Source organism: Echinops telfairi, unplaced genomic scaffold, assembly GCF_000313985.2.
Source record: "Echinops telfairi isolate 266 unplaced genomic scaffold, ASM31398v2 ScPeMD7_23;HRSCAF=83, whole genome shotgun sequence".
Classification (NCBI taxonomy): Eukaryota; Metazoa; Chordata; class Mammalia; order Afrosoricida; family Tenrecidae; genus Echinops; species Echinops telfairi.
Genome location: NW_022103920.1, coordinates 17,028,373 through 17,052,451, shown reverse-complemented (window position 1 = coordinate 17,052,451; position 24,079 = coordinate 17,028,373). Strand labels below are relative to the sequence as shown.

General features: G+C 60.2%; 1 protein-coding gene across 1 annotated transcript in view; it reads left to right on the top strand.

Annotated features, from left to right (window-relative positions):
* SND1 (staphylococcal nuclease and tudor domain containing 1) overlaps positions 1–21,047 on the top strand; it is a 483,020-nt gene extending 461,973 nt beyond the window's left edge. The window contains exons 17-24 of the mRNA XM_004707793.4: positions 8,955–9,143; positions 14,534–14,675; positions 16,665–16,788; positions 17,439–17,508; positions 17,830–17,943; positions 18,498–18,701; positions 20,409–20,453; positions 20,538–21,047. Coding sequence (XP_004707850.1) covers positions 8,955–9,143; positions 14,534–14,675; positions 16,665–16,788; positions 17,439–17,508; positions 17,830–17,943; positions 18,498–18,701; positions 20,409–20,453; positions 20,538–20,603 — 954 coding nt within the window. The 3' untranslated portion in view covers positions 20,604–21,047. The remainder of the gene's footprint in view (positions 1–8,954; positions 9,144–14,533; positions 14,676–16,664; positions 16,789–17,438; positions 17,509–17,829; positions 17,944–18,497; positions 18,702–20,408; positions 20,454–20,537) is intronic.
* Positions 21,048–24,079: the final 3,032 nt, after the last annotated feature.

The following is a 24,079-nucleotide window of genomic DNA, read 5'->3' as shown; positions in this document are numbered from 1 at the left end:
GGGACCACAACTGTGAGCTGGGGAGGCTCGGGCCTCTCATCACTGTTCCAAATGCCTGCCACGTGCCGTGTGTCAGTGACTGCTTCGAGGCCCTGTCGTGGCATGGCCACAGTGGTGGGAGGAAAGCACCGCCTAGGTCAGTAAGGAGCTCTGGTAGCACCGTGGGTATGAACTCAGCTGCTAACTGAAGGGTTGTCAGTTTGAAGCAGAATTTGAGGAGGAAAACTGCTCCTGGGATCAACAAGTAGTGGGATGGCCTGACTTGGGTGCACTCACCCCCGTGATGACGGAGGGATCCGGTGGTGCTGGTGTGGAAGTAGTTGGACAAGCCTTCTAGCCCCTGGAAATAGCATGTACAGAGGGTGGAACGGCATGGGTGGTTGGGGAGCCCTTTGGTGTGATGCGAGGGTGGGCGCTGAGGCCAAGAAAGCACATGCACTGTGCTGGGGGGTTGGAACTCTTATCAGGGACCAAGGAAAATGTTTCAGCAGAAGGGAGAAGTGGTCAGATTTGGATTCCCCCTCCACCCACCCAAGATAGCATTTATTGAGCCCCTGTGATATGCTGCAGCTGTTAGGTGCCCTCAAGCCCGTTCTGACACACAGCAGCTCCTGCACAACACCGCCCGGTCCTGCACCGTCCTACCATTGTTGCAGCAACCGTGTCCATCCATCTTGCTGAGGCCTCCTTCTCCTCTCGCTGCCCCTCCACTCCACCGAGCATGGTGGCCCTCTCCAGGCGCTGGTCCAAAGTACCTGAGACCAGGTCTCATCATGCTCGCCTCGTAGGACTGTCTGACTGTACCTCACTACATGCTAGGCAGGTTCGGTGTAGTTGTTAACCCCTTGAGCTGTTACCTGCAAGGTCAGCAGTTCAAAACCACCAGCAGCTTCTCAGGAGAACTACAGAGCTTTCTATACCAGTCAAGAGCTACCGTCTCACAAACTCACAGAGGCAGTTCTGCCCTGCCCTATAGGGTTGCTATGAGTCAGCATGAACTCAACGGCGGTGAGTGTTTGAGTGAGAGGCAGTGTTGAAATTGAATCAATTCACTTGATCTTTATAAAACCCCCTTAAGGTAGTAGGTGCTATGACTGTGCCCCCTTGACCGATAGGGAGACAGGCCCAGACCCAGCAAGGTTCAGTAACTTGCCGTACGCCAAAGAGCGGGACTTGAGAGTGGAGTGCTCCTGCCCTCACGCTGCCGGGCTGCCCGTGACACGCGCACTGGAGGACTGAGCAGAGTGGGAGTAAAGCCGGTAGCAGGGACACCGTTAGGAGGGGCACCAACAACAGGACTCCAAGCTCAGGGAGGGACACCAAGGACAAGGGCCAGCCAGTTTTCAGGTGCTGTCAGCAACCTGACATGTGTCTGCAGGACGGACACGAGGGGCTCCACAGGTCTCTCAGAAGTAGCTCACCTGGACTTGCTTCCAAGGCATGCTCGGGTGAACTCCCAGCTCCTGCCTTGGGGTGAAAACTGTTTGGACCCCTGAGACCCCTTAAGGATGAGGAAGCGGTGAAGATTCCACACAGCATTTGAGGCTGTCGAACCCGTGGGGCCTGGAGATGGGGCACCGAGGGTGGCTCCTAAGCTGCTCCTTCCACCAGTGGGGACGAGAAAGGCTGATGGGAGAGCAGGTTTCCTGGCGAAGGCAGTGCGTTCATGGTCGGACTCGCCTTTGGTATTGGTCTGCTGGTGCTGAGTTCAGAGAGCGGTCTGGTTGGAGGTGGGAGGCTGGTGTCCTGCTGCTCAGGAGGTGGTACAGTGCAGGTGAGGAAGAGATGGCCCATGGAGCGAGCAACTGCAGCTTCACATGGTGCCCTGCGTAAGAACCCTGTCAGAGAGAGGTGTGGCTGGAGAGGCAGTCACAATCCAAAGCCAGAAAGAGCAGAGAGAAGCAGCCAAGATTGGGAATCATGGAAGTCTAGCCAGGGCTTCAGTACCAACAGGAGCAGTGTAGCTTTGCCAGATCATCTGAAGGTCAGAAGTGGTGGGCTCTGGGCAGAAATGATTAAATTAGTGACTAAGAGGTCTTCCGTGACCCTTGAAACAGTAGTGACGGTCCGGTGTTGACAGGACAGCCAGCTACACTGAAGGAGGGCTCCAAAGGGTGTGGGGTGGCATACTATGCAGGTGAAGAGAGAAGGGAGATTAGTGACCACACCGTTCCTGAAGGAAGAAAGAGACCTGGTGATAGGAGATTAGAAGAAAGACAGTGATAAGAGATAAGATAGCTAATGCAGATAGGTTGGTTTCCAAGGGAGCAGAGGATGGGTACCACCTAAGCCCAGGTTAATTAAAAAATTTGTGTTCCAAGTTGGCAGGGAAAGAAGGCATTATGGATCTCAGCCTAAGTGCTTGTTAAGACAAAGGGAAGATATTGTGAAACCCATGGGAACCCAGGGTGGTCCCTGTAGAGAAGATGGAGTGTGAGGTACACAAGGCAGGGGTCTTAGAAGCAAGCCGTAGGGTCTGTGATAACAGGTCCTGAAAGTGGAAGCCAAAACCACTGCAGTCTAGTCGAGTCCAACTCATAACAGAGTAGAAGCCCAGTGGGGTTTCCAAGGCTGCAGATCCTCCTCCCTCGATGGCCTCACACGAGGCAGAGCGGCGCCTGCGGAGGGGAGCTGGCACTTGGACCTGAACGGGTTGTACAAGGCTTGGTTGTGTTCAGCCCGAGATAGAGCGTGGTTCTGTTAGGTGCTTTTGAGTCGATTCCAACCCACAGCAAGCCCGTGTGCCAGTAGACCCCACGCTGCCTGCCCTGTGCCCTCCTCCCCCTCCCTCCTGTGTTTGAGCCACTCTGTCAGTCCAGGGTCTGCAGCCTCCTGCATTGACTCACCCCACCCCACCCCCACCACAGGGACACCAAAGAGACCACTCCTCTCCTCAGCCCTAGCTCAGGCCCTGTAGGGCTCCAGACCCTTCCTGAAGGGAGAGGGGGCTCTCTCCTGGCTGACTCCATAGCCCCAGGTAGAGGGCTGGGGTAAAGCCTCCTGCCTGGAGCCTCCAGAGGGGGAAGTGCTCCCTCCTTTGGAGGCAGCCTAGAAGGCCGAGGGAGAGTGGCCATTCAGGTGCCCAGTGCTCAGAAGGCAATGCAAAGCTAGCCTCGGCTCAGGAAGCCTTTGGGGAAGGAGGCCCAGAAAGTGCCCCAACAGGGGCCAGGACTGAAGGAGGGCCCCGCAGAGCCTCATTCCAAGCCTGACTCTTAGCAAAGAGACCCCACCTCCCAGTCCAGCCTCCAGCCCTTGGCTTTCCTGGGAAGACGCAGCCTGCGCTCCTTGTTGTCTGCACCAGAGGAACAGATTGCGTCAGTTTGTAAACTGTGCTACCACTTGCAAAGGCCTGCAGTCAGCGGGTTTGCATTTCCCGGCAGACTCCGCTGGTGCTTGGCTGTGCCTCCTGGCCTCAAGCAGGACTAGCGCTCCCTGCCCCCACCCCACTGCCATCCCACCCGCAGCCCAGAAGTTGGGGGGAAGGTAGCCCCCAGCTGCCAGCAGCCTCTTCATGCCCAAGAGCCCCTCTTGTGACAATGCCACTCAGAGCTTGGCTTCCCAGAATTCTTAGAACTGGAATGGGCCAGAGCAGACTGGACATAGGTTCTGTGATATGGCAGTGAAGGGCAGCCAGGAAAGACCCGCTGGGGCCCTGCCCCCCTGGGGTGGCATTGGGAGGCCCAGGAGGCATCCACGGGTGCTGCCTCTCAGCACCCCCGAGCACGCGTCCTCCCCTTCACCCCACAAACCGAGTATTGCCTTATTAATTGCATGGTGTTACTGCTCATCGGCTGAGAAACCCCCGAGCCCATGTGTCCTTGGGCCTTGGGGGTCCTGGTCTTGGGGCCCAGGTTGACGCCACCGAGGGAGCCAAGTTCCCTGCTCTGTAGCTGAGAGGTGTCAGGTGCTGCAGCTCTGCCCTCCAGGGACAGCCTCGTGGGGGGGGTGGGGGAGCAGACCGGGAGCACCCCAGGTTGTTTGCAGGCTGAGGCTGGCTCAGCAGCAGCAGCAGCAGCATTTCCTGTGCAGCACCCTGGGGAGAGCTAGGGCTCCTCTTCCAGGTCCGTGGGTATGCCCCTGTGTGGAACCCTTCCTTAGAACAGGGCCCTGAACCCCAGCAGGGTCCCTCACCTTAAAATGCTCCTGGCTGCCTCAGCCCGCTGCAGCCTGACCTGGGGAGGTCTTCCAGTTGTGACTGAGATGCACTGAGGGTCCAGAGCGGCGAGCAACAAAGGCCCAGGTGGCCAGCCCTGCCTCTGGGAGTTCATTGTCACCCCCAGACATGGTATCATGTCCCACAGGAGACCCAGAACCCCACAGGCCATGGGCTGGGGGAAATGGGCACTCAGGGTGTAATATCTAAATCCTCAGCCTGGGGGCTCCTTCCCTCATCCCCCACCCCACCCCCAGCTTTCAATGGCCTGCTGGAAGGAGCAGGACAGCTGTGGACAAAGGGACAGGGGCAGTGTGGGTCTGTAGTCCTGGAGCCCAGGGCACTGCATGAACTCTTCCAACACCCAGCTCTGGAAAGCTGGGAGAGCTCCAGTGTTCTGCACGCCGCAGCCCCTCCCCCTTCACCCACCCTCCCCCGGCCAGTGGGCCCTGAGGTGCAAATGTTGCCTGGGCACAGAGTGCTCTTGCTTCCTCGGCAATTAGGAGACATGCAAATTAACAGCCTGGACCGTTTGTATTAATTTGGTAAATAAGCCAGAACAATTTCATTAGCGGCACATTAATGTGCTTAGAAGAAGGAGGACGTGTCCCACTGTGAGGCAGCAGGGCCCTGGCCACCCAGCCAACCCCCTACTTGGATACCACCGTGTGCTCCCCAGCCAGCAGAGGGCATTTGCCCATAGTGGGGATGGGGTGGGGATGGGGATGGCCAGCCCTTCTGGCCAATTCCCACTCCTGTGTCCAGTGTGCAGACACCAGGATGTCAGAAGCCAATGCTTTAGCTCAGTAGAAGGGTGACAAAGCATATGCGTCCCAGGATGCAGCCAGGCTGAGCAGGATGGCTGCTGATGTGCCATCCAGGGGACACAGGACCAGGCAAGGACGACTGTCAGTCGTTGATGGGAGGAGGAAGCAGCTCTGCACTGCCTCATTTAATTCACAGAACCCTTCAGGGTGAGGTTAGTCTCCTCATCGCTCAGCTAAGGAAACACGGTAGGAGACAGACGGTGAGATCACACCACCACCACCACCACCACCACCACCACCACCACCACCCAGAACTAGGATTTGAATTCAAGCCTGTCGACTTCAGCATCTGTGCTGCTCCTCTCTGCCATGGCCCCATCATGGCGTTCAGTCCCTTGAAGAATAAGAACATTTGAAAATGCAGTCACTGCTGCTCCAAACCCCAAACCCACTGCCACTGAGTCGAATGCGATTCATAGCGAGCTTGTAGGCCGGAATAGAAGGAACGACTCAAGCTTTCTGGGTGACGGTCTTCCCGGGGACAGACTGCCTCTCTTCCGCGGATTGGGCTTGTAGTCCAGTGTTGAGTCAGCAGCACCACTAGGCTCCTCATCTGCTCCCACCAGGAAGCAAGTGATGGACGCTCACGACAGTGAAAGAGCCTCTGTGTGCATACCTCCTCCTAGGTACACACTGTAGCTCAGCACCTTGGTCATCACAGCAAGTCCTCTCAGGTAGCTAGTTTGACAGAAAGGTAAACAGAGGCACCAAGAAGTGAGGTAGAATGTTGTGCACATTTGTGCAGCACTCCCCAGCTTACCCAGCACCCACACACCTCTACCAGCTCCAGCTTCTGACTGGGGCACCTTCTGGGGACACACCTCAGACTGTAGTTCAACTGCAGATTCCCAGGGGTCCATATGAACAAGAACACGGTTTGCATTTAGACACGTGTTACTCTCGTATCCCAGTGATCCTCCCCACCCCACCCCCGGCCTCCCCTCCCCTCTGCAACACAAGCTCCTGCACAGTCCTGCTTATGCATCGCCGCCGTAGCCCCAATGGGCCTCACGTTGGTGTCTGGTTTAGGCTACTGAAGCAGTGGAGCTGGACACCCTGGAACCAGGAGTCCCTGTTTGACCTTCGGCGTGCACCCTCCCTGCGACCTCAGAGCTGAGCAGAGCATAGGCTTCACTCTTCCTGACCTTTGTGTGCTTCTCAAGGCCGAGGTGTGGCCAACAGGTGGGTGGGGGGGGCAGAGCCCAGAGTCTGCTCAACCGACCTTCCCAAGAGTCTTGGCTTAATTGAGAAGTGACTGTGGCCACAGCGGAGTGGCTGTAATAAAGGGAAGCCGAGGCACTCGGGTGGCAGCTTTGTCTCCCTCTACCACCTGAGATGGATTTAACGGTACCCAAGGCCAGAAACGTTTTCCTGTGGAGGACCGGGCCCAGGGACTTGTCAAGTCCAAGTTAGTGTATGGATCACAGGTGGGGGGTCAAGGCCAGCCTTCGCCTGCCGGAGAGGACTGTGCTGCTGCTGGCTCCAGCGGTGCCAGATGCGGCTATGGGCCCCTTGCCTCCAGGGTGAGCTGCTGCATTCTGTGACCCCAGCCTTCACCATGGAGGGCCTGCAGGTTGTCCTGTGCATCAGTCCTCGCCGCTGGGTGCCCAGGAGAATTATAACAAACTGCCCATGTGGCTCACCCAGTGCAGGCAGGAGGCTCCTCTGGCTTCCCAGCATTGCTCTAGGGCAGTGGTTCTCAACCTTCCTAATGCCATGACCCTTTATTACAGTTCCTCGTGTTGTGGTGACCCCCACCCATTAAAATTATTTTCATTGCTATTTCACAACTGTAATTTTGCTACTGTTATGAATCGGGTGACCCATGTGAAAGGGTCATTCAACACCCCAAAACCCCCTCCAAAGGGAGGGGTCTTGACCCACAGGTTGAGAACCGCTGCTCTAGTGCCTGCACCAGTTTGAGAAAGCTGGGCCCATGAAGAGAAGCCAGCAGAGCACTGCCATGTACCGCTCTCGTCCCACCCATGCTGCCCAGCAGCCTGGCCCTCCTCCTGAAGGATGACTGGGTCTGTCCGTCCCGTGGCCAGCTTCCCCTCTGCCCTGGGTGTTCACCCCCCTCACTTAATGCAGGTGCTTCCCCACTGGTGAGGGCCCCCCTCCATTTCCCCACAGGGACAAGGCCAACAGCAAGCCCCTTGCCACAACCTACGACCAGAGAATGTCCCTGCGGCGGCCCCACAACCCCAGTGCTAGGTAGACCCCACTCAGCAGAGGGACAGCGAGAGCCCAGGGTCCCCGCCTCAGGCTCTCCACCCCTGAGCTGGCCTGAGGGCAGGGAGGGCTGTGTCCCAGGCAGAGGGGTGTGGAAAGGGGGCGGATGAGAGAAGCTGTGCTGTCTCCCCACGAGTAGGCAGGGTGAGGATGGGAGCCGAATGCCCAGCCGTCCAGTCCATCTCTTCTCCAGCAACCCTGCGGGCTTGTGGCTGCCCTACACGGGCAGCCAGGCTATGCCCATCGGCGAGTGGCTGTTGCTGTGGCAGTGGGTGCCCAGTCGATTCCGACTCTCGGCTGACTTTCTGTAGGAGATCACCAGGCGTTTATTCTTCAGCGCCTCTGGGTGGATGCCAACCTCCATGAGCAGCCCAGCATGGTAACTGTTGGTGCCCACAGCCTGGAAGTTAGCAGGCCTGATTCTGCTCTCAGGCCTACCTCTTCCTGACTGTGCGTCCCTTCTGCATGCCTCAGTTTCCCCATCAACAGTGAGCGCCCTGAACTAGATCTTAGGCCCACAGTGTAAGAGTCGTATCACCTAGAGCGCGGTTGTTGTAGATCCGCATCTTGCCTCTTGTACTCGCTGCACGGGGCAGTGACTGTAGACCAGGCATTTCCACCGGAGTGGTTCACATTGGGAAGGGGATGCCTAGGCCTGACAGGAAGGCCCAGAGTCCTGCCTCCTGGCCCTGGCCACTTGCACCAAACACCTCTGTCCCTTCTTGGGGACTCCTGTGCATCCCCTTGTGTCACCCTGCTCTGTCAGGCAGAGGTGGGCTGCTCACCCCCTTGCCTTCTCCTAGGCCCCTGTCTTTAGCCAGTGTCACTGGCTCCTGCCCAGGCTCCAGCGAATGCCCAGATATTTAGACATTGAGTTTATTGCTTAATTGAGCTTGAAGCTGTTTAAATTAATACAAGTTTTTATATTCAGCAGCAAACTCGTTTATTGTCCCCTTTAGCAGAGGTGGGGAGAAGTTGGGAAAGAATCTAGGGAGCAGCTTGCCTGGGCTACTGCCGGCATGGGCTCTCAGGGGAGAGGGGCAGCCGGTAGGGCCCTGCCCAGGTGTGTCCTAATGACTGTCCTCTTGGGAGCCAGCAGGACTGGGGCTCCTCCCCATGTGGCCCTCTTGGAACCCCGGAGAGTCTGACAGCCACCAGCTAGGCTTATCTTCCACTTGCCCTGCTGGGGCCAGCACACCTGCCCAGAGTGGCTGCCTTCCTTGCCTGGTTTCTGCCCCCCTTCCTCCGCCCTCCAAGCCTGGCTTTCATGGCAACCTCCTTAATTACCTTCATTAAACAGAAATTCATTCTGTTCTTAAGGCTGCACACAGGCACCCTCTCCCTGGGGCCCACCCTCTTCCAGCTCAGAGCTGGGGATGCTGGAAGGGGTGCTGAAAAGGGCCGTGAGCCACAGCTTAACGCCGCTCCTGCCTCCCCGCTGACCCCCTCTGTGCAGGTGCACACAGCCAGCGCTGTGGAGAGGCCAAGCCTGTCCCAGAAGCACCCTGCCGAGAGAGGGAGAGCAGGAGTCTGTCAAGGGAGGGGTGCTCGGAGGGTTCGTCATGGACAGATCTATCAAGAGTGGTTTTGGAAAGTGAGGAGCGAAGAAGCTCGGACCCAACTTCCGAGACTGCAGGAGTGCAGCCTCCGGCTGGGCCTGCCCTCCTCCCTGTGTGCGCAGCCCCTGCCTGCTCGGCCTGCCCCCTGCAGGCTGCAGGCTGATGCCCTTCTCCTGGTTCCAGGTGGAGGTGGAGGTGGAGAGCATGGACAAGGCCGGCAACTTCATCGGCTGGCTGCACACCGAGGGCGCTAACCTGTCCGTCTTGCTGGTGGAGCACGCGCTCTCCAAGGTCCACTTCACCGCCGAGCGCAGCTCCTACTACAAGTCCCTGCTGTCTGCCGAGGATGCCGCCAAGCAGAAGAAAGAGAAGGTAGGCCTGGAAGCCGGCCTCGTGGGGGGGCGGGGGGTGGCACTGGGACAGGTGGCCAGTCTGCGCTCTCCCCTCAGAGGCGCTGTGCTGGTGGTCATCTCGGGCCCTGGACCAGGGGCCTGGCTGGGAGTGTTGTTGGCTGGGCCTCTTCAGAACTGAGCGGGACACAGGCTCCAACTGACTCCTCCGTGAGTCAGCCCTGCTCGGATGGACTTAGGGGTGACACAGGAGCAGTGAGGAGCTACAGGGAACCCCCAGGGCCCAGGCCCTGGGGACACTCTTCTCCCCGTCACAAACTTGCTTCAGGCCCTGGAGGACTGGGCACTATATCTGAACCTCCCTCCCATGGCCCTGCAGGGAAGCCCGTTCTGGAAACTGCCCCGGGAGAGGAATAAAGCTGTTTGGGAGGCAGATTTACCACCCATCAGTCTCTGCAGACACCGTACTGAGGAGGGGGGGTGAGGAGGTACTTTTGGAAGCAAATAGACGATTAAGGAAGCCAGTGGTTTGGTGGTGGGAGCCAGCCTGGACACTCCTGCCCTCAGCTTGTCGCCTGGGGCCCAGCCCCAAGAACAGGGATAAATCAGCACACCACCGGTTTGTCAGGACCTCTAGGCCAAAGGAGGATTCTGTGGGACAGTCGAGCCATGAACTCGTTACTTCAGGCTGCCCAGTGGATCAGAACTGGAGATCCCGAGCCAGAGCCCAGCCCGGGCTCAAATAACTGGGAGCCTTCTAGGCCTGCCTGGGCGGCCACCACTTCACTCAGGACCTCTCTGTTCCCACTTCTGTCCCTGGTTCTCACAGCAGCTTTCCTGCCTGCCCCTGGCAGTTGGCACAAGCTGCTAGCCCCTTGGTGTGGGAAGACTCCAGGGGAATGAAGGGTCCCTGCCTTGAAGTGAAGTCGTCGGGAGCCTCCACGCCCCCTTCCTAGAGCAGCCTCGGCCCCTGCACAGCGCCCCCGTGGAGTTCCATCTGTGGCAGTTTCTGAGAGAGAGTCCTATCTGCCTGCTCCAGGGGTGGTGGGAGTGGGAGCGGGAGAGGTAGTGCCTATGCCTGGCATGCACAGGGCTGGGCCTTCAAGAAGGGTTGGCAGTGGCTCAGTGTGGCAGGCACCAGCCAGAAGGCCCAGTTTCTGAGGCACCCGGGGCCCGAGCCTGGCAAGCCCCAGGCTGTCCAGCAAGTGAATCTGTGTAGCAAACAAATGACATAAGGGGACATCTGACCCCTCCAGCTACACAAAGGGGAAAGAAATCCAGGTCAGACAAGCCTCTGTCCTCCAACCATGCCCCCCAGAATACTTTCTGCTGCTCGGCTGGGTTCGGTAACTCACTGCAACTCGCATGCCCACACAGCACACAGTCCATGCTCACAATTGTGGGGCACTTAGATGGGGCTGTGTTCTCCCATAAAGAATTAAAGTCTGAGAAACTCAGGCGTAGTTCTGTCCTGTCGGGTCGCTGTGAATCAGCATTGACTCCACGTCAGTGAGTTTGTTTTTTGTGTTTTTAGGGAGGTTAACAGTTACAGTTCAGGTGAGAATGCTCAGCGAACCTTCGTACAATAGAGGTTATGCCCCCTCCCCCTGCCCCCCTCCCAGGCAAGCCTTCTCCCTGACCCTCAGCCTCTTGGCCTGGCCTCTGCCCTGCTTGGTCAATATTGCAAAGCTTTTTTAGGGCTGCCAATAAATGACCAAAGGGCAAGCCATCACACCGCCGTTGCCGTCGTAAGCCTCAGCCCTAGCTCCGTGGGTCAGCAAGCCTAGTTCCCCCAATTAAGTGCCTGGAGGGACCCTAGTCCACAGGCAGCCTCCTGTCTGCGGCACCTGGCTCCTGTTATTCCATGTGTTCACTCCGCGCTGGCCCCGTCCTGCTGCTGCTCCAGAATCACGCTCGTTCTCTGCCCGGGGCACACTCCACACCGGGCTCGTCCCCAAATAGTCACGAGGTTTCCTCATGCAGCTGAGAGGACTGAGCTTACACCCAGCAGGGTGGCATCCCCACAAATCCTTCTAATGACTCCTCGTGGGATCCTATAATCCTATCAGCCCCTTCCCCAGATCCATCAGGGAGGGGCCCTGTGGTGGGCATGACACAGACAGACAGCCCAGGGCTAGGAGAGCCATGTTAAGTGGTGCAGTGCACAGAAGGCTTCTCAGCTCAGACATAGCCAAGGGAGCAGAGGTGGGACCCAGCACTGTCTACATGGTGCACAATGAGAAGAACTTAGCAGCCCACTTGGTCCCATTCCAGGCAGGGGTCTCAGTGTGGGTTCCGCTACAGCATGACCTCTGAGAAGATGCGGGTGGGGCTTCCTCTTTCCTCTGAGGCACTGGGAGCCAAGCTTCAGTGGTCAGCTGGGATATCCCCAGAGCCCTCCCCCTCCCCTTTTGTGACCTGAGGGCCACCTTAGCCAGGAGAGACAGGCACATGTTGGTATGACAGGAGGGTGGGGGCCTGCTGCCTGGGCTCCCCCTACCCTGGATCCCAGCAGGCCCTGGACAGGCTGGGTAAGCCATTGATTAAGTTTTATTGAGCTCTTCCCACTGTGGCTTGAAGGCCTCCACCACCTGGCGCCGTGCCAGCCCTGTCCCCAGAGCCTCGACACTGGCTGCAGAGGATAGGCCCCAGCCAGGAAGGACAGTGGGAGAAGCCTGCCTGGGGGGCTGTCTGAGCTGGGCAGGAACTTGAGGCAGAGCTGCCAGAGCCCAGGGGGCGGGAGAGGGGAGTGTGTCTCAGACATCACCGGTCTATAGCAGGGACTGCGCTGTGCCCAGGACAGACCCTGGGCTGGCTAGCCACTCACCGGGCACTCATGATCGTCGCCGGGCAGCCTCCTCCCTGGCCCTGGAGCTGGTGTCAGAGCAGGGAAGAACCCTCATGGTGGTCCCAGCATCTCCAGGCTGCCCCCAGAGGCTCAGGGTCCTGGCCTCTGCCCACTAACCCTCTGGCAGGTTGGATGGCTGTCCCCACAGGGTCCCAAGGGGCCTACGAGGAGGAATGTCAGCCATGGGGGTTCTTGCTGGGGTCAGGTGGCGCCTAGGGACTGTGAGGAAGCCGCTTGCCCCACACACTAGCTCTGCAGCATCATAGACGTGTGGGCAGGAGGCTACCTCGTTCTCAGCGCAGGGCACAGGCAGCCTGCCCTCGGCTCCCCCATAGCCGAGAGCCTCCTCTCCACTGCCAGTGTCGCTGTGTGCCACCACATCCTCTAGGGCAGTGGTTCTCAACCTTCCTAATGCCGAGACCCTTTAATACAGTTCCTCATGTGGTGGTGACCCCCAACCATAAAATTATTTTCATTGCTACTTCATAACTGTAATTTTGCCACTGTTATAAGTTGGGTGACCCCTGTGGAAGGGTTGTTCGACCCCCAAAGGGGTCAAGACCCACAGCTTGAGAACCGCTGCTCTAGGGATAAGAGGACCTGCTGCTTCCCCACCCCACTGCGATCTCTATCCGGGAAGCTACCTGCCCCCGCCCCCACCCCCACCTAGTCCCGTTCCACTTTGTGTGGAGAGACCTGGCAGTGCACTGCGGGTTGGGCAAGGAGCCCTGCTGGCTGCCTGGTTGGCTTTACCCGCCCCCGCCCCCAGCCTCCCGGAAGAAAGCTGCGGCCCCTCCCCTGAGGAGGAGGTCTCCTGTGGCCCCGGCACTGTTACCGGAGGCCATCATTATGGTTTCTGCTCTCACCCTGTCACATGTCACATCACTCTCTTCCCATCTCACCCAGCCAAGTCGCCTCCTCCCCCACTGCTGGGGCAAGTGGGGGCTCCCTGTATACACGCAGAGGCTCCCAGGCTGCTAGCCCTCTCAGGAACACCACAGGGAGGCCTGGGCCAGGAGTGGGGGAACCAGGAGAGCGAGGCAGGGGGAGCAAGGGTTGAACAGAAAGCAGAGGGAATGCTGCAGGCTGGCACCCGGTGGGCAGGGAAGGGACAGGCACAGCTCCAGCTCCTGGGAGGAGGTGCTGGCAGTGTCTGGGAGCGGAGGAAGCCTGTCCATCCCCAAGGACTGGGAGCACAAATGTCCGTGTTCTGGCTGGCGGACTAGACACTGCTGGGAGCTCCCAGCCAGAGAGGCCACGGGGTGTCCCCAGAGGCTCTTTCTGGGCAAGTCTAAAAGGCCAAGTCCACCTAGGGGCAGGCGGGGCCTAGGGCCTGCAGTCTGTCTGGAGGCCCTAGCACTTGACCTGAGTGTGCACCAGCCTCTGGGGGCTGAGGAGGCATGGGACTATGATTCTTGAGCTTGGACAGTGAGTGGGGTCAGGAGGAGGTGGGTTAGAGCCCACCACAGCCCCATAGCCGACAAGCAGTCTCCTCCCTTCTGGGCCATCTCCACCACCTACAGCACTTTTCCCCTCACTCCCGCTCAGTGGAAGACCAACCAGTCAGCCACCCCAACATTTCTTCTCTTCAGCTGCATCCTGTGCTACCCAGGAACCTGCATATGCCTCCGGGACAATCTCAGCGACTGAGTCAAACTAACCCCCTTCTGGAGCCCAGAGACAGGACTCGGCTTGGACAGATTAAGGGTTACAAGGGGCAGTGCCCGACATCACTCAGTGCTGCCCCTCCTCCCAGAGGCCCCTGAAAGTCCTAGACAGCCTGGCACGGTGATGTGGGCAGGCTTGTAGGCCACCAGTCCCCCAGGGTGGAGTCACATGTCCACTTTGGCAGAGAAGCAAAACCCAGGGCGGCCCTCCCTAAGATGATTGACAGCGGTCAGTCACACAGTGGCCGGCACCTTGTGCCCAGCCACGCTTTGTCTCACGTGTATGGCCACCGTGGTGGCAGTGGCTCTGAGGCAGCCAACAAGAACAGTCCCCACTCAGCAGTCGTGAGGATCAGATGGATTGCCAGGTGGGGATGTGTACCATGGCAGAGGTTTGGGCTCCTCCTGCCACCGTCCCATCCCTGTGCCCGGTCCAATCCCCAGCCCACACCCTGCCTGCTGCTTGCCTGGCAGCCACCTCGTGCCCTGCTCTGACAGGCACACCACCTGAGTAATCCGCTGGCCTCGGAATTGGACTTGAAGCGCTGTGCTGCTGAATCAGCCTCTGAGCGGCTGCCGCCACCCTGACAGCGGAGCCGGGAGAGGGCGGGCGGAGTGGTCCTGCTCCAGGTGAAGCGAGGAGGACAGCAGGGCCTGGGCCTGAGGGTGCAGAGAGGTGTGACCCGGGGCTGCTGACCTGCTTTCATATCCCCTGCGCACCAGCAGCGCCTGAGGGCCACCCTCTGTGCCTGGTTATTTCTCTGCGGGACCTTGGTAACTGAGGTTGTGTAGTTGCTTCTGATACAGGCCAGAGTTCCAGGACACCCCCCAGACCCCCAGCAGCAGGCCGGCTCAGCCTGCTCAAAGCCCTTGCCCTGCCCGTCTACCCGCCTGCAGGTGTGGGCTCACTATGAGGAGCAGCCCATGGAGGACGAGGTGCCCGTGCTGGAGGAGAAAGAGCGCTCAGCCAGCTACAAGCCCGTGTTTGTGACCGAGATCACCGACGACCTCCACTTCTACGTGCAGGACGTGGAGACCGGTGAGTGCCGCCCACTGCCCCGCTGCCAGGACCCAGGCAGCCCAAGGGGCACTGCCCAGCAGGCCCTCTGAGGCCTGGCAAGGTACCAGGTTTGGGCTGGGTGCCCCTTGGAGACTCGTGTGGCTTCCAGATGGCCTGCTTGGGTAGACGGGAGGCTATGTGGCCTGTGAGCCCCGTGGGAAGCCACCAGTAAGTAGACTGACGGTCTGTGTGTGGTCAGGAAGTGGCACCCTTGACCCTCAGTCCCCAGCCCCCGGCTTTCTGGGGGAGCAGGGTGAGGGATGCTGGAAGTTGTCTCCTTTCCCAGAGGTTAGCAACAGCCCTGAGTGGTAGCCTGTCTCCATGGAAACCGGCCGCACATCCCACGGGCAGTCTTTCTGAAGGACCCTCTCTTCCTTATGGTCGGGGTACCCTAGCCAGGGACGGTGGGGGGTGGCTCCTGCACAGCAGCCCTGTGGGCCCCTTGCCCCCGGGGCAAGGGTGGGCAGCACTGAGGAGCCTTTGGGATCTACCTCTCTGAGGCCGCCCATCCCTGGTGGACACCACCCCAGCACCTGCCTGTCGGGAACTCGGGTGGCCTGCTCCTGGGCCTGGGGGTGGTGATGGAGAAGGAGCCCTGTGTGGTCGGCAAGACAGTCCCAGAGCTTGTGCCCTGTCGGGGCACACTGATTGGGGCAGGCCACCCTGGCCACTGGGCCTGCGGATGGGACCTGTCCTAGTATCTTCAGGATCAGGGCCACTGCAGCGAGGGACTCCAGGGCTCTGGCCTCAAAGGCTCCCCCTGACAGCCCTGTCCCCGGCAGCCACTCCCCAGCAGGGTTTGGACATGAGTGTCTCAGAGGAGGGGGAGAAGGTGGGTGGAGAGTGTGCTTGATGAGGGGGGTGGGGGTGCTGCAGAGTACCTGCCTCTGAACCCCTCCCCCCGGGGCCTCCTGTCACCCCATCTACCTTTGGGAAGGGCCAAAAGAGAGGATGGCCACATGACCAGCAGCCAGGCAAGGCCCTCCTGGGCCAGGTTTTCCCTGGAGGCCAAGCCCTGCCTCTGCCTCTCTCCAGCAAGGAGGGGTGGGCAAGTGTGCAGGGGCTTCTCCTGGGAGATGGGGAGGTCTGGCACCAAGCTCTGCAGTCCCTGGCGAGTGGGGGGCAATACCACGCAGGGGCCTGGCAGGCGTATTCGGAGCTCCGTTCAGCCCCACAGAGCAGCCCAGGGCATGTACACAATACAGAGCCACCGCCTATGACCCAGGAATTCGGCCTAGTGCTACCCCCACATGCGCAGTCTCCCCTCACCGTCTGAAGGAGCACAGCAAGAGAGTTAGATACTGAGTGCCACTCCAGGGCAGGAGGCACCGCGGGGAGCTTCTGCTCCGTGGAGTGGGGTTCCCAGGGCACCTACACTGTGGCATGAAAACAGGGCGCCCTTGCTGCTGTGCCTGATGGGAGAGAGTCCTACCCAGATGTAAACACAACAGACTGCTCTCTGTCATACAGCCCTAACCATGTGCTACACTCCGTTTCCGACAAAGTCTATGAATCACAGGCATAAAAATTTGATGCCTTTTAAAAAAAAGAACAGTGGGCAGCCTTACATGGTAGCAGACCTGGCCTGACACAGCACATAGGGGCAGCGGGGACTGCGACTCCTGGCCCAGCTCACTAGGAGGAGACCCTTGCCCCGAGAAAAGGACTGTGTGGGCGTCAGGGGTGTTGTCAGGAGAAGCACATTCTGGGGTCATGGCCTGTCCTTCAGGAGTGGCTGCTATCCGACACCACCTCGCTGGCCTTTGTGGGGGTGGTGTGCTGGCAGGCAAGCCCATTGGGCTTGTGGGTGGGGAGGTCCACCCGCTTCTCTGGCCCTGTGGTCAGCCACGCAGGTTCCAGGGCCTCTCGTAGCAAGGCCCGAATGTCAGCGAGCCGCCGGGCCTGAGTCCGAGACCAGACAAGAGGAAAGCCGGGCCTGGGCCTCACCATCCCCACCCCCTGCCGCAGGCACCCAGCTGGAGAAGCTGATGGAGAATATGCGCACGGACATCGCCGGCCACCCCCCTGTGGAGGGCTCCTACACCCCACGCCGCGGAGAGTTCTGCATTGCCAAGTTCGTCGATGGCGAGTGGTGAGCCAGTGCCCACGGAGCAGGGGCCCAGCCTGCACGGGGGCAGCCCTCAAGTCCACGAGATGCACATGGCCCGTGCCTGAGCACCCTGCCTTCCTCGAGGCCAGCTCTCCAAGTGCCCCCTTGGCTGCCCACAGCCCCTCCCCCCCAGGGCCTGCCTGCTGGCCCAGGAGCCCCCTGCATTCCAGAGGTGGGGTCCTTCTGGGGTGGGCACCCTGGCTGACGGTTAGGGGCCTCTGGCACACCCTTTCCCCGCATGGGAAGATGGTGTGAGGGCCACCCAGCCGCCTGTCTGGGACGTGAGCAGGCAGGAGGAGGTCACTGGGTATGATGTGAGGGCAGGCCCTGGCCTTCCCAAGGTGACAGCTCGACTGGAGCCTGCTCCCTGCTGAGGCCTCCCAGACGGATGTGTGGCCAGGGCAGCGCTGTGAGGGTGCCGGCTGCCGTAGCAGATACACACCCGGCTGTCTCTCTGTGCCCCAAGCAGCGTTGGCTGCTCCCTGCTAGACTCCAGCGCCATCTGGGGTGGCCACAAAGACCCTGCCGGGCCCAGGCAGAGCACCCCTGGTGTCATACTGAGCCTGCATCCCAGAGGCCAAGGCAATCAGCCCCCTCTAGGCGCACCCTGAGACCACCTGTTGCCATTACAGGTACCGTGCCCGCATAGAGAAAGTGGAGTCTCCTGCCAAAGTGCACGTCTTCTACATTGATTACGGCAACGTGAGTATTGGGGGAAAGGGGGAAGGGGGCACAGGACTGTGGGGACACATGAGGGACAGGACCCCAGGTGCTGAGAACTGGGGTGACACTTGCAGCCAGAACCTGGGCAGTCTTGGTCTGTGCTCCAAGCCTGCGCCAGGGGCACCCCCGCCTGTGGGAAAGTGGCCAAGGCACGAGTCCTGGAAGGACACGGAGCTCTGGTCGTCAGCAGCTCCAGAAGTGTCGCCTCCCAGCGTGCGAGCCAGCAGCAGCACCTCCAGTCAGGGTGGTCTAGTTGAGACCAGCCATGAGTGATGCCGCTGCCCCTGGCTTCCTCTGCAGAGAGAAGTCCTGCCGTCCACCCGCCTGGGAGCCCTGCCCCCTGCCTTCAGCACTCGGACGCTGCCCGCCCAAGCCACAGAATACGCCTTCGCCTTCATCCAGGTGCCCCAAGATGTGAGTCTAGACATCTTCCTTCCGGAGGCAGCCTGCTCCACCCACCAGGCCCCGTCAGGAGCCACGTGCCCCGGAGAGGGCTGCGGAGGAGCCCAGAGAGGTGGCCCTTCAGCAGTGGGGGGGGCCAGGTGCACATGGGGGACCTGGGTCTGGCAGGTTCCTGGCAAAGGTGTGAAGGGGTGTCAGGTGGGCTTCACAGTAAGTTCTGGTGGCTGGGCAGGGAGATCTGGAGCAATAGCTGGGCTACCACCTCACCATCCAGGCCGGAGGTGGTCTTGAGAGGGTGGGGACGAGGGAGCGCGGCACTGGAGACTCCCTACTCCTACCTGTCGGGAAGGGAGCTGCTGAGGACAGGTCTCCCCAGGGGGCATCTGGAGGCTGGAGACTCCCTGACATTCCACTCGGGAAGGGCCTGAGCCAGCGGCCTTGTGGAAACGCCAAGCCCAGGCTGGACCCTGCCTGCCAGGGGGCTAGTGACCCTGCAGAGGGGAGGTGACAGGCTTGGCGCTTACACACACACACACCCCTCACCCCCACCCCCACCTCCGCTGCAGGAAGATGCGCGCACGGACGCCGTGGACAGTGTGGTGCGGGACATCCAGAACACGCAGTGTCTGCTCAACGTGGAGCACCTGAGCGCCAGCTGCCCCCACGTCACCCTGCAGTTCGCAGACTCCAAGGGCGACGTGGGGCTGGGACTGGTGAAGGAGGGGCTGGTGATGGTGGAGGTGCGCAAGGAGAAGCAGTTCCAGAAAGTGGTACGTGCGCCGGGGGGAGGGCGGCCCAGTCCCGGGACCACTGTCCCGCATGCCTGCTGGGGGAAGATAATGGATTTGGGTTTGTTGGATTAAAAAAAAAAAAAAAGCTAATTACATCCCAGATTAATTGGCTGCGGGGCTGGCTGGGAGCAAGAGTGTAGCTGCAAACTGGAGCGGAAAGTTTGCCTTTGCAGGGGAGGGCTTGGGGGAAGGACAGTGCAGACGGCCCTGCTTACCTCCCAGGCGAGCTGGCTCCTGTGGGATGGACGGGACGGGCAGGGGCCACAGACCACCCCGCTGGCCTCCCACCGTCACCCAGTCCTGCAGGGGGAGGTCCTGGGATGGGGGCTGGAGCCATGGCCTAGGCCCCCTTTCGGTGCCAGATCCCTTCCATGATGCCCCTTGCCAAGGAGTTCTGGTGGCATAGTGAGTACGTGTTGGGCTGCTAACTCCAAGGTCAGCAGTTCGAAACCACCAGCCGCCCCAGGGAAGAAAGACAGGGCTTCCTAGTCCTGTGAGGAATACAGTCTCGGGAACCCACAGTCAGTTCTGCCCCGTCCTTACAGGGTCGCTGAGTCAGCACCGACTCGAGGCAGGGGTTTGGGTTTTGGTTTGGCGTGCCTGGCCACCTGCAGGACTACTCCAGGTCCTGGAACAGCTGGGCCCTGTGCCCACCTGGCCTTCTCAAGGCTGGCCCCACACACACCTTGCCTTTCCTGGCCTGTCCCCAGCCTGCAGTCAGGACAGGAATGCCCCCTGGGGCACAGGTGTCTGGAAGCAGTGTGGACAGAGGGCAGCAGTCGGCACCAGCCCTTCTCCATCTGAGTGAAGCGGGGAGGGTGGACAGGCTACGGAAAGAGTACCCGGCTCCTCTTCCTTCTCCTCCTCAACTGCCCTCCCTCCTCTCCCCGCTGCCTGCGGCTGGCCCTCTGCCTGTCCTCTGCTCCCCAGGCCTCGGCCTCCCTGAGGCCTGATGGGTCAGCAGCAGCACTGATTGTCTAGTTTGAGACCCATTTGGGGAAAAGTCCAGTGTGGACCCCCACTGTAGAGGGGCCTGGGCCCCTCCCCATAGACGCCCCGTTCCCTGTAGCGTGAGAGATCTGGTGCTGCATGACAGGCCCAGGTAGCACCGTGGTTAAGCAGCCACTCAGCTGCCACCAGAAAGGCTGGCGGCTCAAACCTACCCAGCCACCCCCAGCCACCCCCCCGCCAGGGGAGACCTGGGCACCCGCCCCCACAAAGACCACCACCGAGGAAGCCCTGTCACGGACGGGGCTCCCTGGGGTGGGCATGGACCTGATGGAGTGACCGCTGCAGCATCCTGCTGAGGCGCTACCTGTGGCTCAGCCCGAGTCCCAGGGAGCAGAGGGGATAAACACGCAAAATAAACCCAGCACACACGTCACCCGTGGACACGCTGCAGGGAAAGAGAAACTAGATGCAGAATACAGGGCGGGTGGGCCTGATGCCGTGGGGTCACTGGAGGCTCCGTAAGGTGACCTGGAGGGCGGGGGCGAGATTCAGGAGATAGAAGAGCAGGTGCGGATTGGGGCCACCCACCCAGCTCCCCCATGTGGCTGTGCCCCTTGACTTTCCTGAGGGGACTTGGGGTTCTCCTGAGTGATTGTGGGGTTTGGACAGCGGCGTTAGGGTCTGGCCGGGCCTCTGCCTGCTCGGATGACAGTCTGTCCCTGGTCTCCCCTGCAGATCACAGAATACCTGAATGCCCAGGAGTCAGCCAAGAGCGCCAGGGTGAGTATCAGCCGTGGCGCCCCAGTGGGTGCTGAGGGCTGGGGCTGCCTGGCCCTGGTGACCGGCCTCTGCTCTCTCTCACAGCTGAACCTGTGGCGCTATGGAGACTTCCGCGCTGACGACGCGGACGAGTTTGGCTACAGCCGCTAAGGATGTTCAAGTGTGGTCCCAGCACCGCTCACGCCGTGCCCCTAGCTCGGTCCAGACCCTGCCGCGCCACCGGGCCCAGCTTTGCTTCACTGTGTGGCAACGTCGTCTCGTCGAAAGGCGGGTGGGTGGGGGTAGCCAGTCTCCTGAGGTCACAGGCACAGCCCCCCCACCAGCCCTCCTGCTGGTTTGGTGTTTTTATTGCAGTTTTGTGGTTTTTAAATTGTCCTCAAATCAGGAAGCAACATGTCAGAGCCCCCATGGAGGGTGGCCCGGCCACCCAAGGCAGTGTCCGAGGCCCCCCTGCCCCCTGCCCTGTGTTACCCTGTTAATTGTGATTCTCTGTGCATCCAGAGGCCAGCGTGTCCACACTGCCTCCTCACCAGCCCTCCCCTCGGTCTGTATTTAACGCTTTCCAGGCCCAATAAAGCCGTCTGTGTATCTGCAGCTCCCAGTCTCTCTCTCTATGGTGCCCGAGGCCAAGGAGAGGCCCTGGCTCTGAAAAGACCCCTAGGCTATCACCCAAGTGACTGGCCATGTCCCCTGCAAACGGGGAGAGCTGAGGATGGGGGTGGAGGGCCGTCCTAGGGCCATGTGCACTCTTCAGGAGGCTGGGGGTCTGCTCACCAGACCGCACTCAGTGACGTGGGTTTGCAGCAGCCAGCTGTGGAGCCGAGACATGGCAGGAAGCACGCACCCAGCACGCATAGCCATTCTGCCTGGGCCCGTGGGCTGTGCTCGGGTTCCCTGAGGAAGGCGTGATGTCCCTGTGTCCTGTGCCCAAGGTAGGCGAGGAGGAGCTAAGAAGGGAAGGGCATTCAGGGCGGTCCGGCCCCCTGCCTTGGGAGACCAGTCTGTGCAGGCCATCCTTGCTCGGCTCAACTTTCAAGGTCTCCAAGGCTGCATTGGCCCCATGCTCAGAAACCCCGGGCTACCTTTAGCCCCCAGGAAGGGCAGGGACCCCGAGGCTGGGCATGGCAGGGTGAGGGGTGGCAGCCCTGGGGGCCATTCCTTGTTCTCCACAGCAATGGATCTCTGTCCCTCCAGGCACATTCCCTGTGACCCTCTAGGTCCCCATTCTCAAGCACCGTGTCTCACCTGCATCCCTGGCCTGCAGTGCCTCTCGGGCCACTGAGTTTTGGTGGCCATCCAGTCAAGCTCCCCACCCACGTCCACTCAGGCTGTCCTGCCGCGTCAGTCCAGGGTCTCAGGAAGCTGGCAGATGGGAGGTGTGGCCAGCCAGCCCGAGCCCGGGCAGCAGTGCCAGGCACTCCTGCTCCAAAGTGAGACCCCAAGGTTCCCATGGCCCGTTTGCCAGCAGTGGGCAGCAGGGGGGAGTGGGAAGGAGAGTCCACCCCGGTCACCCCGCTCTCTCTGTTTTCTGACCCACCATGAGCTCAGTTGCAGAGGGACAAGAGGGCAGCCCCTCCTCTGTCAAAGGGTCTGAAATCATCTCACTGGCTTTGTGGTTGCCATGGTTACATCTGTGCCCAAGGATAAGCCCTCCTTCATCCGTGAAGGGAACGAGGACGGATGGCCCTTCTCGCTCCCCTCGCTTCCAAAGCTGCTGTGGACAGAGGTCCGCAGGCCCGAGGCAGACGCTGGTGAAGCTGCTTGTCCACTTGGACCCCAGCTGAGCGTCCCAGTCTCGGCCACATCCCTTCCACCCGGCACTCTGAGAGGAGGCACCCCTGCGCCCAGAGCAGCCCAGCTGCATGGCTGCTCGAGCTCTGACACGGAGCCCAGGAAGCAGGGCCCCCTGCGCAGCCCTACTGGCGCCCGCCCACCATCCCTCCCAGCTGACCCACCACCTCCCTTCACCCCTCCCACAGAGATGCAGACAATCGCAGGGGCTCTTCAGGGACAGAAGGCCAAGGGATCTAAAAGAGGGGCAGTGCCCCAGCTGGGGTGCTAAGAAAACATCATGCAGGAGGGGGTGGGGCAGCATGGTTTCCCTGGCCACATGTTGGGTGTCTCCCAGCACCCGGGGACAGGTGATGGGTGCACAGGGCCCAAGGGACCAGATGGTCACAGCAATGTGCTGAGGCTGCTCCCCAGGACCCTGAGCCCGAGGGACCCACTGGAAGCCAGCATGGCCACCGCACCTTATTTACGGGTTTGATTATCCCATGGCCCACGGATCCAGTCAGTGGACCCCTCCCAAGCATCCGCCTGTGGTGGGTGGGAAGCAACAGGGAGGGGCTGGAGGTCTGGTGCCTCAAGAGTGGTTATTGATGTCCTAATTACAAGAGGATGCTAATTTAATTTGAACCTAATTACAGTGCGCTGCCCTGGGTGGCGTGTGTTTTAATAATGAACGTCCTTCGGATGCGTGGGAGTGTAACAATATTTACACGAGGTTGGCCAGCAGCCTGGGGAGGCGGGCTGGGGGCTCACAACCACCCTCTCCCCAGACAGCTCGACTGCTAGCAGGTGGGGAACCTGACACCAGAGTCCTGGTCACCTGGTATCTTAACTCCCTGCCAAGGGCCCTGCCTGGGCCTCACTACCAGCCACTTACTCAACCCAGCAGGCTGCCTCACTCTGGGATGCCAGCCATGCGGGTGCTTTGAGCTACATCAAACCAGCCAAGTCTGCTGCTGCCCCGCGCCCCCCACCCCCATCCCCACCCCAACACAGACACAGTGCTGCCTGCCTGATAGCAGGGCCAGGGGGGCAGGGAGGGCTTGGTTGACGGGGGTGGGTGGGGTGGGGGCAGGAGGGAGAAGAGCAGCTTGGTTCTTCCCCTTGCTTGTTTTCAGGGAACACGTGTAAAGAGAGATGGATTCCAAAGTGTGCCCACCATTACACAGACCCAGCACCCCGTAGCAGCTTGGGAAGTTCCCACGGCCTATAGACCTGGGTTCTAGTAGAGTGTATGGATGTATGTATGTATGCATGGATGTATGTGTGTGTGTGTAAGAGAGATTTGAATGCTGGGCTCCCCTTGTGCACCCACCTATGTACCTGCCTTTCACCCTCAGGAGCCTGTGGTCCCTTTGGGCCACTAAGTGCCGCTCTGCAGGCACATCTTGTGCAGGCCCCGGACAGGCAGTCCCGCGCCTCAGCTTTTAGAAGCCCGACTGCTGCGCCAGAGCCAGCCTGCCCCTCTCTGAGAGGAGAAAGCAGCTCAACCTCCTGGTGACCCCAGAGGGAGGAGTGGTTTGACAAGGGCAACTCTACCCACAACAGGCAAGATAGCTCCTATGCCCAGCCTTCCTGAGCACCCATAGGTGTGGGGCCAGGGGCTGAAGGGATGATGTGAGGGGACTTGAGTGTGGGTGTGCCCCTCACCCCAAGTGTCCCCAGGGCAGTGCCTCTCAAGTGTGCCACAGCAGCAGCATCACCCAGGCTGTGTGTTAAATTGCAGCTTCCAAAAATAGTGCCGGCACCGGTGGGGGCAGGATGCCAACTCTTTACCCATTGTAGCAGGAGGAGGAGGAGGGGGTGGTGAGGGGTGTTGGTCTACCCTGCAGTAA